The 12,383-nt window shown below is 38.6% G+C and overlaps 1 protein-coding gene across 5 annotated transcripts in view; it reads right to left on the bottom strand.

The window, feature by feature from the left end:
- Positions 1-12,383, bottom strand: part of slc4a4a (solute carrier family 4 member 4a) — a 78,492-nt gene that overhangs the window by 63,598 nt on the left and 2,511 nt on the right. For all 5 annotated transcript variants that reach the window (XM_033619483.2, XM_033619484.2, XM_078170506.1 and 2 more), the window contains exon 3: positions 8,313-8,386. In XM_033619483.2, the coding sequence (XP_033475374.1) occupies positions 8,313-8,386 (74 nt within the window). The remainder of the gene's footprint in view (positions 1-8,312; positions 8,387-12,383) is intronic.

The raw sequence follows: 12,383 nt of genomic DNA, 5'->3' as shown, positions 1-12,383 counted from the left end.
AGGCTTTGAACCAGTCAGTTAGAACTGAGGAAGCCTCTTGGATGAGAGGTGAAACGTCTTCAAAAAACTCAAGCAAGTCGACATAGCACTTAGGAGTACCATGACCTGGATGACTGAGAATCTTTACCAACATGCTGAGCAATGCAATCCATCATTAATCATTGACTTCACCTTGACCAAAGCTGCTGTTTTCAACCAAAGGGGAATTGAATTGTGTTGCATGACACTGAGAGGTTTTTCTATTATTTTCTTTGCCTACATTGATAAACAGGTTGGACAGAATATTAGAAACACCTCTCAATATGATGCAATTTGATTTAAAGGTCAGTTCACACCAAAATCAAAATATTTTTCCACCTAACTGTAGTGCTATTTATCAGTCTACCATGCAGAAGAAAGTGTGCATCTACTGCTAGCTCACCTAGCACCACTGAGCAAGCTAACGTTACATCTTAGCCGAGGGGGACGCCATTAATGTTTACACAAGTCTCTCATCCATGAGTAGATGCCTGCTTCCTTCGGCATGGTGATACGGTTGGTGGGTGTAGTTTGGTAGAAAGAAAATAGATTATCTTGAGTAACCAGGTCACTGATTTCTTTTTCAAATGTATTTATTTGGCAGTTCCATTACATTGGAGAGAAGGCAGAGCTCTCTACGGCCGTTATCTCCAACCCTCAGCAACTCACACCAAAACAAGCAAGACTGATAAATAGCACTATAGATAAGAGAAATACATGTATTTTTGGGTGAACTGTGCCTTTAACAAATATCTACAATCTTTACCAGTGTAAATTTGGCCCAAGCTTCCAACACCATCAGAAAGTACTAATCTCAGAGCTGGGACTTCTTTGGCATCAAGAACCATCACTGAGGTACTTAATTTAGACCCTGGACGGGTCCTCCTGTCAAAACACTGGTAAGGCTCAGGAGTTCCACAAACAGTTCCTAGATCCCTAGGTGGTAAAAACAGATTACTGGACTGCATTCGTTCTTGTAAGGTGTAACTAAGAGACTACTAAGAGTACAGACTATAAGTGAGTATTTGATTTTTATTAGAAGGATGATTTTGGGTGGAGTATTGCTTCAATGCTAGTTTTCTATACATACAGTATTGAATGTGCTCATGGCTACTGTGGTCAGTACTTTGTGAGCTGACTGTTTGCTCTTCAGTGCCAGGGTTTTGTTTAAGTCATGTTATACTGCATTTCAAGTAAATAATAATTTTTCATCTTGTGCCCAACACCTGTGTACTTCTCTTTTAACTGTCCAGTTCCCTCAGAAGTTCAATTGAAACCCACAACCCTGACCACGTTTCTATTACCATAAGTTTTTCCTTCCTACTCAGAGGAAGGCTATAAAAAGCAACCTTTCAGGTTAAACATCAAAAGTCCTCCTAAAACAAAAGGCTCTATGGGATCAGTGTCAAACGTCGCCTTTTGGAGCATGTCGGGTAACGCTGAGCCAAGCACTGCACATGACCCAACCAGGAAGTGGCTGAACCCCTCAACACAACAAACAATGATCTCTCTTAAGCACAACAGCGTTCATTATGCACTGGTACCACAATGCCTTGTGTTTTTTTTTTTTTTAGGGGTTCATCTAAATTCACTGACACCGACAGTTCGGCATACCAAGCTAGTGCTGAGCATTAGAGACGAGGGAGATGAGGTTTGAACTACCTTACCTAAAACATGAAGAGCTACTGTAAATCAGAGAGAATATTTTACTTTAATGCTTCTCTGTTTATGGTCATTTTTTTTGTAGTTTTCAGGAGTTTTTAGTGAGACTGACCCAATACGCAGATATAAGCCAGTTGTTAAATACTGGATATCAGACATCAGCCTGTAGTTTGCTTGTATCATTGCTGTTGATGTGATCAAACTTTCTCCCAAAACACGAAATTTGCTTAGATACATATAAACAACTAATGGCGGTAATTTTACAATTTCTTCAGTCCGTCTGCCTGTCTTGCTAACTCTCCCCTCTCACATGACACAGAATGAATGAATGAAAGTCAGACAGAGACGGAGGAACTCTCCAGAAGAAAACAGACAAACAGTTGGAGACAGACCCGCATCACCCACACCACAGCTGCTGCCCACTAGGCTTTTGTTTCAACAAAGACAGTACCGGTCCCATGTTTATGGGATAACATAAAAACATTAGATCAATCATCAGCTGCTGAAACCCTGATGGCACTGGCGGCAAAGAAGAAAAAAAATGGACAGAATTCAACTACTCTAGGAAACAAGAGTAGACTGCAAAAAGTTCAGCCCAGAAGACAACAGATGAAACAATAAAAACAAATGGCATGGCACTTGTGTAACATGCAGACTGTGTTTAATCTTTCATACCAGATGTTCAAATGGTTGCATCGGTTTGAGGTTTTGCGAACTGATACTGACAGTTTTGTACTAAAACTGTAGATTTTGCACCGTATTCTGTGCCTGTTTTTAGCATACCTAATTTTGTCCATTTTATGGCACATTACAATTTCAAACTAAAGTTTGCTGATAGTGTTTTTTAAAAAGGTTGATGTAATAATGAGAAGGAAAAGGGGACAGCTGAGTAATCGGCCGTTATCGCTTCCAAACTGATTAATCATACAGATATTTTTGAAAACGTGTATTTTCCTCTTTCTTAAAATGCCTTCTAAGGTGGGGATTTTTCAAAACTCCGTAACTTTGTGGACATGTAAAATTCCGGTTTGGGAAACAATGATGTAATCTCCGCAATTCACACATGTCCATTGTTGCTTTGTGTGATGAGCAGGGGCCAGAAATAATAACAAAAACGGCAGACTACAAGTGTGTTTACGTTTTGTTCGCACCGCATGGTCCCATGACTACTCTACACTTGTAACTTTGACTGAGCTCCTTCACCCTTATATTGAAGGGAAATCAACTGTGATGAGAGCTCAAGTAAGTGTTTTGAAAAAAGGTAACGTTAGCCTGTGCATTTTGCTATAGAGCTGGGCAATAATACAATAATGACAATTATCTCAATATAATCATTCTCAATAATAATATAACAAATGTTCGATAAATCTTCTATATAGATAAAACACCCACAGGCTCATCGAGGGGGATGGTAATGCACCTTAAACACTAGTTGCCGCATCACCCGCCATTAGCCAGAAGAAGAAGAAGATAAAGATGAAGATGTAGTAGTAGTAGTAGAAGACAAAGAAGAAGACAGCCCAGACACTAAGCTAAATAGCATGGTAATGATATGACATTATAACAATACTCAACAGGCTCATAAATTTATTTTTAGTATGACTGTTTTGACCATGGATAACAGCGCTGAGCTACCTCACAATTATTTCATCACATAACGTTAGTCATAGTCACTGTATAGTTGACTCATCTAATGCTAATAGCAAGTTATCAGGTTAACGTGACTAACAAACCAGCTATTATTACCTCCGCCAAGGAGGTTATGTTTTCGCCGGCGTTGGTCTGTTTGTCTGCAAAATAACTCGAAAAGTTCTGGACGGATTTTGATGAAATTTTCAGGAAGGGTTGATAATGGGACAAGGAACAGATGATAACATTTTTGGTGGTGATCGGTTGAAGTGAAGTGGATGAAATAATAAAATGGCGGGAAATCCGAGCTGCTTGGCAGAGGTCTGCGCTCTCAGAATGCTCTAGTACTAGAATGAAATGACAAAATGTGATTAAAGGCAACATGAATAAAACCATAATCCTCGTCTGTGAATGTGATTTCTGTCACATAAATGATCCCATGCTACTTCACGACATCATCAAAGTCCATCTTTTATTAATGTTCTGAAAGACAAATGGCAGAAATTACATTCTGCGGGTTTAAAGCTCGTATAGAAAGTACTGCCCACAGTTGAGATTTTTCTTTTGTCTATTTCTTTTCTATATATATTGTCAGCGAAAACACTTACAAAATGTTTTACAATGTCTGTATAAAGAGTTTGACATATTGCTGACCAGACTTCTGTCTATTTATTAATTAACTGACATAAATATGATTAGAATTGTTTTGAATCCACCTAAGATGTGTGAAATGTTCTGCTGTTTGGCAAATGTTTACATGTTCTGACAATAAAGAATAGTTTAAACTACAATAAATCGTATGGGTTCTTCAATTTTCATTTAGGAACAAAACTCAGCCTTAAAAGAAATAATGATTTAACATTTACCCTATAACATACATACATATATACATATATAATATACATACCCATAATTATTGATATCGACTGATACGAAAACGTTTATCATGACAACATTTTTAGCCACATCGCCCAGCCCTACTTTACTACCTTTGCGACAAGGGGAGACTGTGGAATTTAGCTGACGCTTGCAAGCTTTTGGAGTCGTCTTTGCATTCTAGCGAGGAGATATTTTGTAAAATTAAGGTCATGTAGACAGATTTTTTTTTTTTTTTTAAACAGAGGGTAAAAATTTGTCTTTAACAGTATACATGTAAACAGAGCCTAAAACGCACAAAAACACACCAGAAATGATTAAACAAATTGCTAAAGACATGCTCGGCAGCTCGTTAAAGCAGAATGACCAACCTCCCCTATTCATTACATACTATTCAATCAATCAATTCTTTACTTGTCATTGTCATAATAACACAGTTAAGAATAACAATGAGATATCATTATGAGCAACTTAATACTGACATAGAAGTATGATACTGACATAGAAGTATACACTACACTACAATTTCGAAGGTCTTGTACACCAACGGAGATGTTTTCACTTGTTTAAACAGATTACATCAACGCTCAGGCTAAAGTAGGCCAAAGCTATGTATTGCACCACCATTCACAATTCTAAGAAATACAAACTCATGGAGTAAAAACAGCTTTACATAAATGCCCAGAATTATTTGTGTAAACTTTCACCTTTATAGTGCTTCATTTATAACATTAGTCGACCAAAGAGGCAATCAGACTTGCCATACTGCAAGACCCAGAAGCAGATGGCTGGACAGTGACAATAAAAAAGAACAGAGACACAGCCACACAAAAAGAAATAAAGACGACCATGCTGATAGATGAGCAATAAAGCAAAGCGTGAAGACGTTTGCATAAGCTGAACGACAACGAGAAAGGAGGTGAAAGAATGAGAGGAGAGTGATGGAGAAGGAATAAAAAATAGTTGAGTCAAGGAGCTGGAAAGGAAGATTTGCACACTGCCAGAGCAGCTTTGTGTAACGACTTCCTCTTCTTTTTTTTGTGTGGAAGAAGAACTTCTTTTGGAGCTGCCTGTAAGCGCACACTGAATGAAATAAAATCCTTGTGTTTGCGGGGAGGTTTGTTTAGCTCACTAGATTTCTGAGGAGAGGCAACGCCACCGCCAGTTTCCCCAGTAACCCCGCCGCTGGGATCTGCCCAGACCAGTGGGGAGGGATGGCAACACGCCACGCAGCACTGACAGCATGCTAATACAAAACAGCTTTAAAAAATACTCTGTTGGATAAGGGGGAAGAGATGTTAATAGCTTTTTGTCAGACTACATTATCACCCTTCCTCCCTAGTTCTGACTCAGCTGTAACAGGCAATACCTTGAAACCCTGAATTATGTCACAATAATACACACATTTAACCTACTTACGCCACATGTAAGTGTTCACGTGCATACGTAACTAAATCGTCTATCTTGAGCTTTAACACCGTCCGTGACGCAGAGTTCAGATACCAAATATTTTGCTTGGGTGAGACGACAGATTTATCAGTGTCAGATAAAGATAACTGAAGCCATTGGACTAAAGTTCCTCGTCTAGGCTTTTATCTTGTACAATGTGAGAAATGTCAAGCTACCTCATCTCCTTCTGTTCTTTTTATCAGTCTTTGAGTCAGGCTGTCTGCTCTGGGCTAGCAGCGGGGAGGAGACTGAGCTCAGTGGAGACTCCAAAATAGAGATTTAGCCAGCAGACCTGGACACATGCAAACACAGCTGAGACGCTGGTTACTCACAGGAAGTTACAGAGATCGAAGCTGGGTTCAAGCTGAGGTGACACCTGACAAAATGTTGACCCCCAGCATGAGGGTCATTGCTGTGCAATTCAAAAGTTGACTCTGTTATGTGTACTTTCATCATGTATACAACAAAGTTAAGGATTATATCAGTGATGTTGCATGTTTTAGCCCATTTATTACAAATCAAATACAGTTTACATAAAAGCTTTACCTTGCATAGCAGCTGGATTCTTGTGATATCACGAGATCATGCGAGAATTGTGGGATTATGAGATCACAAAAAAATCCATTTTGTCAGGCTTCAAGTAATTAATTTGTGTCCGCACCACCAGTGGTTCTGACCAATCAGCATCCTGAGAGGAGCTACTAGCAGGCACAGACATGGTTTAGGTGTGTGTAACAACTAGGCCACCAGGAACATCACTAAAGCCTTGCTTTAATTTTTTTCTAGTGGCCACTCGTGGTATTGCAGCCAAAATATCCCCTTTGGCCCAAAAAGCATTTTTCTCCATAGACTACCATTAATAAAAGAAACATCTGTAAAACAGTTCACAGGACACCTAAAACTGCAAACAAGGTCAATTATGACTCTATTAGTCCCGCCTACTTGAGCTCACGGGTAGGACCTGTGGGAGAAACACCACTGCTCACATTCAGTGGACCACATACACTGCAAGTGGCATATGCAGCAGGCAAGCTAGCAGCTTCTCAGATGGTTCTTTGTTAAAAACAATCTGGTTTGTCAGCTTAACAAAAGTTAACAAACCATGACATTGTTTGACCAGAAATGAATAAGTAAATAAAATAGAATTTCTATACAGTGCAAAAATAAACTAGCAGGCTTTTAAAGCTTGCTTAAACAGTGTAACCTATCACATTAACTCTGCATTAATCTTTTTCTAAGTTGCATTACTGCTGCATGGTATTACAGTCTGATTGGAAAAGCGGGCCGCTTAAACAAAATAATGGAATTTATTGCAAACATTGCATTTGTGTACACAGTTTTCAATCCTCAAATTCAGTTTTCCCAGTTTAGTCGTTGAAGGAACTTAAATACGGGTTTTGGAACCATTTGAAGTACTTCTGCCTAAAAAAAAAATCACAACAAACCATGAGGCTCTTGGATGGTTAAACTGGCTCTGTGCCAGGCCCTTTAATCTGCTGGAGTAGAACCAAGAAACCCATGATGTTGGCTGCGGGTTAATGTCATCACCATGTAAACCTAACCTTGCTCCCAGGCAACAAGAGGCAATATGAGCAGTGAGGATAGTTTTGAAAAAAGTAAATGGGCTTCTGAATTAATTTGCAATTAGCTGACTCTACAGCAACTCTGTCTGAAATGAGAGAAATGCAGCACATTTTAGAGTTTGAAAGAAAAAGCTACAATAACTTGTTAAGAAAAGATGGTCCTCTACACCAACAGCATAAAAATATTATAAATACTAAAGCAACTACAAAAAAAAAGACTACTCTAAGGGCCTTCTGTGACTATAGTATTAATAAAAGTGAGAAACTCTGACATGCTTGTCTGCAAGGTTCACTCAATTTTGAAATCTGCCTTACAAATAAAATGTATAAATCATTTGTCAAATACAATTTTCCAGTTAACTGTGATAGAAACTATGATAAGAAATTGAAATGTTTGCAGTTCAACTAGTGTACATTCCCTGATGGCATTAGCCCAATCATAAACATGCCAACAGAACATAATACTAATATTACTGTATTAGATTTACTCCTTAAAAAAAATCAAAAATTTAACTAAGTTTGTTTCCTTTCTCTTTGTTGTCTTGTAGGTCTTTGAGAGGATTAGTGAGGTAAACACAGGGTGACGTGCTGCGTGTTCTACATCTCTCTCATGCCAGCATGGTAAACAGGTGAGGCGTTACCTGAGTTGAGGTGTACGTGCAGGAAGTGCGTGAAATTTGGCACTTGCCCAAAGGTTAAATTATGTGCTTCCTGCCTCTCTCAGTGAGTGCCCTTACTTTGGAAAAATCAATTCAGAGGAACAAAGTTGTTTTAGAAAAAAAATCTCTTATTTGAAAAAAATCTAACATATAAATGTTTTTGGGTTGTTTTTTTAAATTCAGTGACATCTAAGGAACTTCAGGAACTTTCCTGAGGTTTTAGGAACTGGAAAAATATTTCATGAAGAAGTTCAACCTTGGAGAAATATCTATAATGCACCATATTTGATGTTTCCTGCCATTTGTGTTTCCATTACTTTGCAATCTACATAAAGTCAAATAAGACTATTTTGATAACATGCAAAGAAATAACAGAATACAGTGTCATAACCCTGGCTCGAGAGGTTATGGCAAAGAAGGGAACAGGCAAACTTACCCTCTACCTCCTCCTCGTCACAGATGTGCTTGAGTAAGGACGCCCCCCGGTCTAGCACCGCCTCATCCTCCATCCTGTAGTAGTAAAAGAGGAAGAAAGACTGCTCACACCTCTCCTCCAAAGACAACGTGGAGCCATAGCGCTTCGGCTCGTTCACCTGTAATAGGTTCGGACTGGGGCTCAGTCTGGTGCTGCTGGTAGCGCTCATCTCCACCCATTAAAGACTCATTGACAGAGACGCTATGTGGCTACCTCAGAGCTCTGAGATAGCGCCTTAAAATCTGCTTTTCAGTGAGTAAACTACCCTCAGGTGTGAGAATGTGTGTCGTCCTTGAGCGGGGCCAAGTGCGTAGTCAATAGGTACGATGTAATGGACTTAATCTGGCAGAGGCGGGTGAGGGAGAGGGCAGGAAGTCTCTGCTAACTGAGTGTGATAGCCAGAGTGACTGGTGCTGATCATGCGCGATAAAATCCAGACTGACTGAGACTTGAACCCACCGAGATCTGGGTCTGTCTCTGTCGACACTTCACCTGTTAGACACTCAATCAAGGTGTTGTGTTTGATTACTGGGGGGAAAAAAAACATTTGAAATAGTATCAGTTAGTGTTGTCTAATCAGTCACACGCCTACACACACTACAAAGCCTCTCCATCTGGTCGGTAAAGCCTGCCAGCCCCCCTCTCCACCACCCTCCACCTAAGAAACAAGTGGGGCATCACATGTCTGTCTACTCATCCGCCCTTACAGGATTACGCCGGCTTTACTTAAGTGACAACACACACTGAAGCCCGTTACAGGTCGGCGTGTCAGAGCCTCCGCTGCGCTTCAAGACAACTCAACACACGTTCATTCTCACCTCAAACAAACCGTACTGTTTCCCAACAAACAAAAAAATGTTTAATTCAGGCTGGCTCTGAATGGAAGTTTTGTTTGTTTTTGTGGTGGGGGCGATAGAGTATGTATTCTCAGTCACTCAGTGGCTACCATAATAACAGAAAAAGGAAACCACTGCAGTCTTTCACCAAAACAGCTCATTTACATATTTAACTTTGTCAGTCCACTGCCAATCAAAGCATAAAAACAGACCCCACCCAACACTCATTCACCAAAACACACAAATACACGTGCCATGTTGCAAGTAATACCGGAAATACTTAAGCCCTGGGTTTATCCTAATGGGATCACAGATAAATTGGTTTGTTTTCTGAAACAATCACATTCTTATTGTTTTGTCACAGATAAGTTAAAGGGTTAATAATTATCTTTAAATAAAAATAAATAAATAAATAAAATCTACAGTAATTTTGAGTCAGATTTGGCCACAGAAATTTAGATCTTGTTTGATAATATCATTAATTATTATTATTATTATTTATATTAGTAGAAGTAGTTGTAGTAAAAGATTAATATTGTGAGAGTTGTTTGCCCATTCACATACCAATATTCCTTTATTGATTTATGAGGCTATAATTTAATATTACAGCGCAGTGTTTGGTAATCCCTTGAATTGAGGAGATGTACATTTGATGTGATAATGTCATTAATACCATCAGCATTATAAGGAGCTCTTTAATGAGATGGTGGACGAATATTTGGTGGTGGCTCCTTGTGTGAGCAGTTCATTTAGACTATTGTTTTGTTTTGTGTTTGTTGTATTCTTCATGCCAATGGTGGATGGGCCAATAGGCATGACACCAAAATTTAAAACAAATTAATGAACGAACAAATGATGTTCTCCAACTCAACTTAGTCCATTCTAGGTCAAAGTGGACTGCACAGCATGGGCTAAGTAAAATGGCAAGGGGAAACCCTGGACACAGAGGTCTCAGAGGTCAAAAGGTCAGCTGCACAACAGTATTCCTCCAGATGGTCAGGATTCAATGTGCTGCTCATGAGAAGACATTCTCTGCTCACTGCATCGTGCCCCATAATCTTCATGTCACACATACTAATAGATTCAATTCATCAGTCTTGTTTTGAAAGGTTGCAAAGACAGAATAGGAGGTTAAGTACATTTTTTGTAAGTACATACAAAAAATAACACTGGAACACTTCCTGTGTTAAGTTGTAGGAGCTTATTAACTCACAAGCTACAATTATTCTAGAAATAAAGCCGCTTTTATTTCATTTTCACAACCCACTGACACTACCAGTATGTTTCTGTGCTTTATCAGTGTGACTGACAGTAATTTTATCCTTAACTAACATTGCTTACTTTAAAGTCTTTCATAAAAAGGTTTTTAAAAAAGGTAAACTGATATCAAAATGCCACCTTTAGCTTCTGGAGAAAGTGTTGGTTCCTACTAAAACATGCATTTTTCTAAAGCTGGATCAATTTAATAATATTACCTAAAACTCAGATACAGTACCTGTAACATAAATAATTTCCCCTCGGGGATCAATAAAGTATTTCTGATTCTGATTCTGATTCAGTAGGCTGATTGATCACTCAGAAGCATCTCAACAAGAAACCAGCTTATCAAGCTTTAACAATAATGTGTACCTCTGTCTGCTCTGGGTCAATCTGTAAAGAGTTTTAAAACAACACCATGATCCGGCCACTATTAAAAAGGGGAGCTGTTTTATTCCTGGACTTCACCAGCTTTCCTACTAACACTGGCCTTCCTACTTCCTCCATTGCCACCTATGGAACAATCATGGAAATAACAGGCCAAGCTCCATACTGCATGAGCCTGCCGCCTACACACATTTGCACCCAAGTTAGATTTCTACACTGAACTTACAATGTTGTCAGAGAAGGAGAGGATTAGAACACATTATGTTTTAGTGAACTTAATTAGCAATAAAAAAGGCTAATGCTTTGGATATGATGTGAGACTAAAATCATTAATCCACTTTCATGGCTGCATATTGACAGAGTGTGATGTTATGTGCACTCAAGGAGTAATTCTGTGATTTTGAAAATAAAATTGTACTTATTTCTTATTTACCTTGACTCTTTTGCCCTGTTGTCTGTTTTCCCAGAATGCTTTTCAACCCTTAATCAAAACACTGCACAGCAGACAATTTATAACATATCTTTTCCAACTCGCTTCTATCAACAGATTGCCAAGTTTCCTTTTACAGAGTAGTACCTTTTACAGAACTCCTCATTTTTCCAACAACAAAACAAAGTTGGCAGAGTTCTTTGTGGTTCTGTAATGCTACCAACATGATTAACTTTGGCTTTAAAGATTATATCAGTATCAACAAAGAAAATATCACTTGGAGACAAAAACTCTTTGCATAATTTTAAATTGCATATGAAATACAAGCTACCATGAGTGAATGAATGATTGATTATTCAACCACATTTTAATACAACAGCAGCAGTTTAAGCAGTAGAACTACAAACTAATGATGGTGTAAAATCTTTGGATGCTTGTGTACACTGTAGACTGCTGTCATTGGTTTGTACCTTGCAGAAAAAGGATTAATTCAGAAATATATTATGCTACACAACACAAAGTAAAACACAAAGGTGTTCATTTAAATCTTTCATTCTTCACTAAAATCAAAAGGCCTCTGATGTGGACTAACTTTTATTTTCTATTTTTCTTACAACTTCTTCATTACCTTAATGTACTTCTATCTATAATCAGGCAAATGTGTGTTTTGCGTTAAGTGACACTGACTACAATATTGGCTATAATATATTACATGTTTAGGATTTGATGCCAAAGTTCAGGACTAACTTGTGGGGTTACAAGTCCTTATACTGTCAATTCCAGGGTTGGAATTGGTAGTATTTACTTGGGATTTGTTGTGATTTAGAGACATTTTTGGTCTCAGCTGTGCCTTTTATGTTTTAGATCACTGAAACAGTTTCCACTATCAAGATCCCGTAAAGCTGGACGGGAAATATCTCAACCTTATTACAAGCTGTGCAAGCAATCAAAACTTGTCAAGCTGTTACTTTGCACTCTTGATTGTATATTAGCTGCTATCTGTCTTTCGCTTGACAGATAACGTATCATTCTCCCTGTCCTTGTAGGGCCTACAGTAATCTGCATGTAGCCTACATTCACTATCTGTTTAGAGAGGTGAGTGTGTTCTCTGTACCCAAGCTG

This window comes from Epinephelus lanceolatus, chromosome 9, assembly GCF_041903045.1.
Source record: "Epinephelus lanceolatus isolate andai-2023 chromosome 9, ASM4190304v1, whole genome shotgun sequence".
NCBI classification, from domain to species: Eukaryota; Metazoa; Chordata; class Actinopteri; order Perciformes; family Serranidae; genus Epinephelus; species Epinephelus lanceolatus.
Note: the sequence above shows the minus strand (reverse complement) of the source record. Positions and strands in the feature narration are given on the sequence as shown.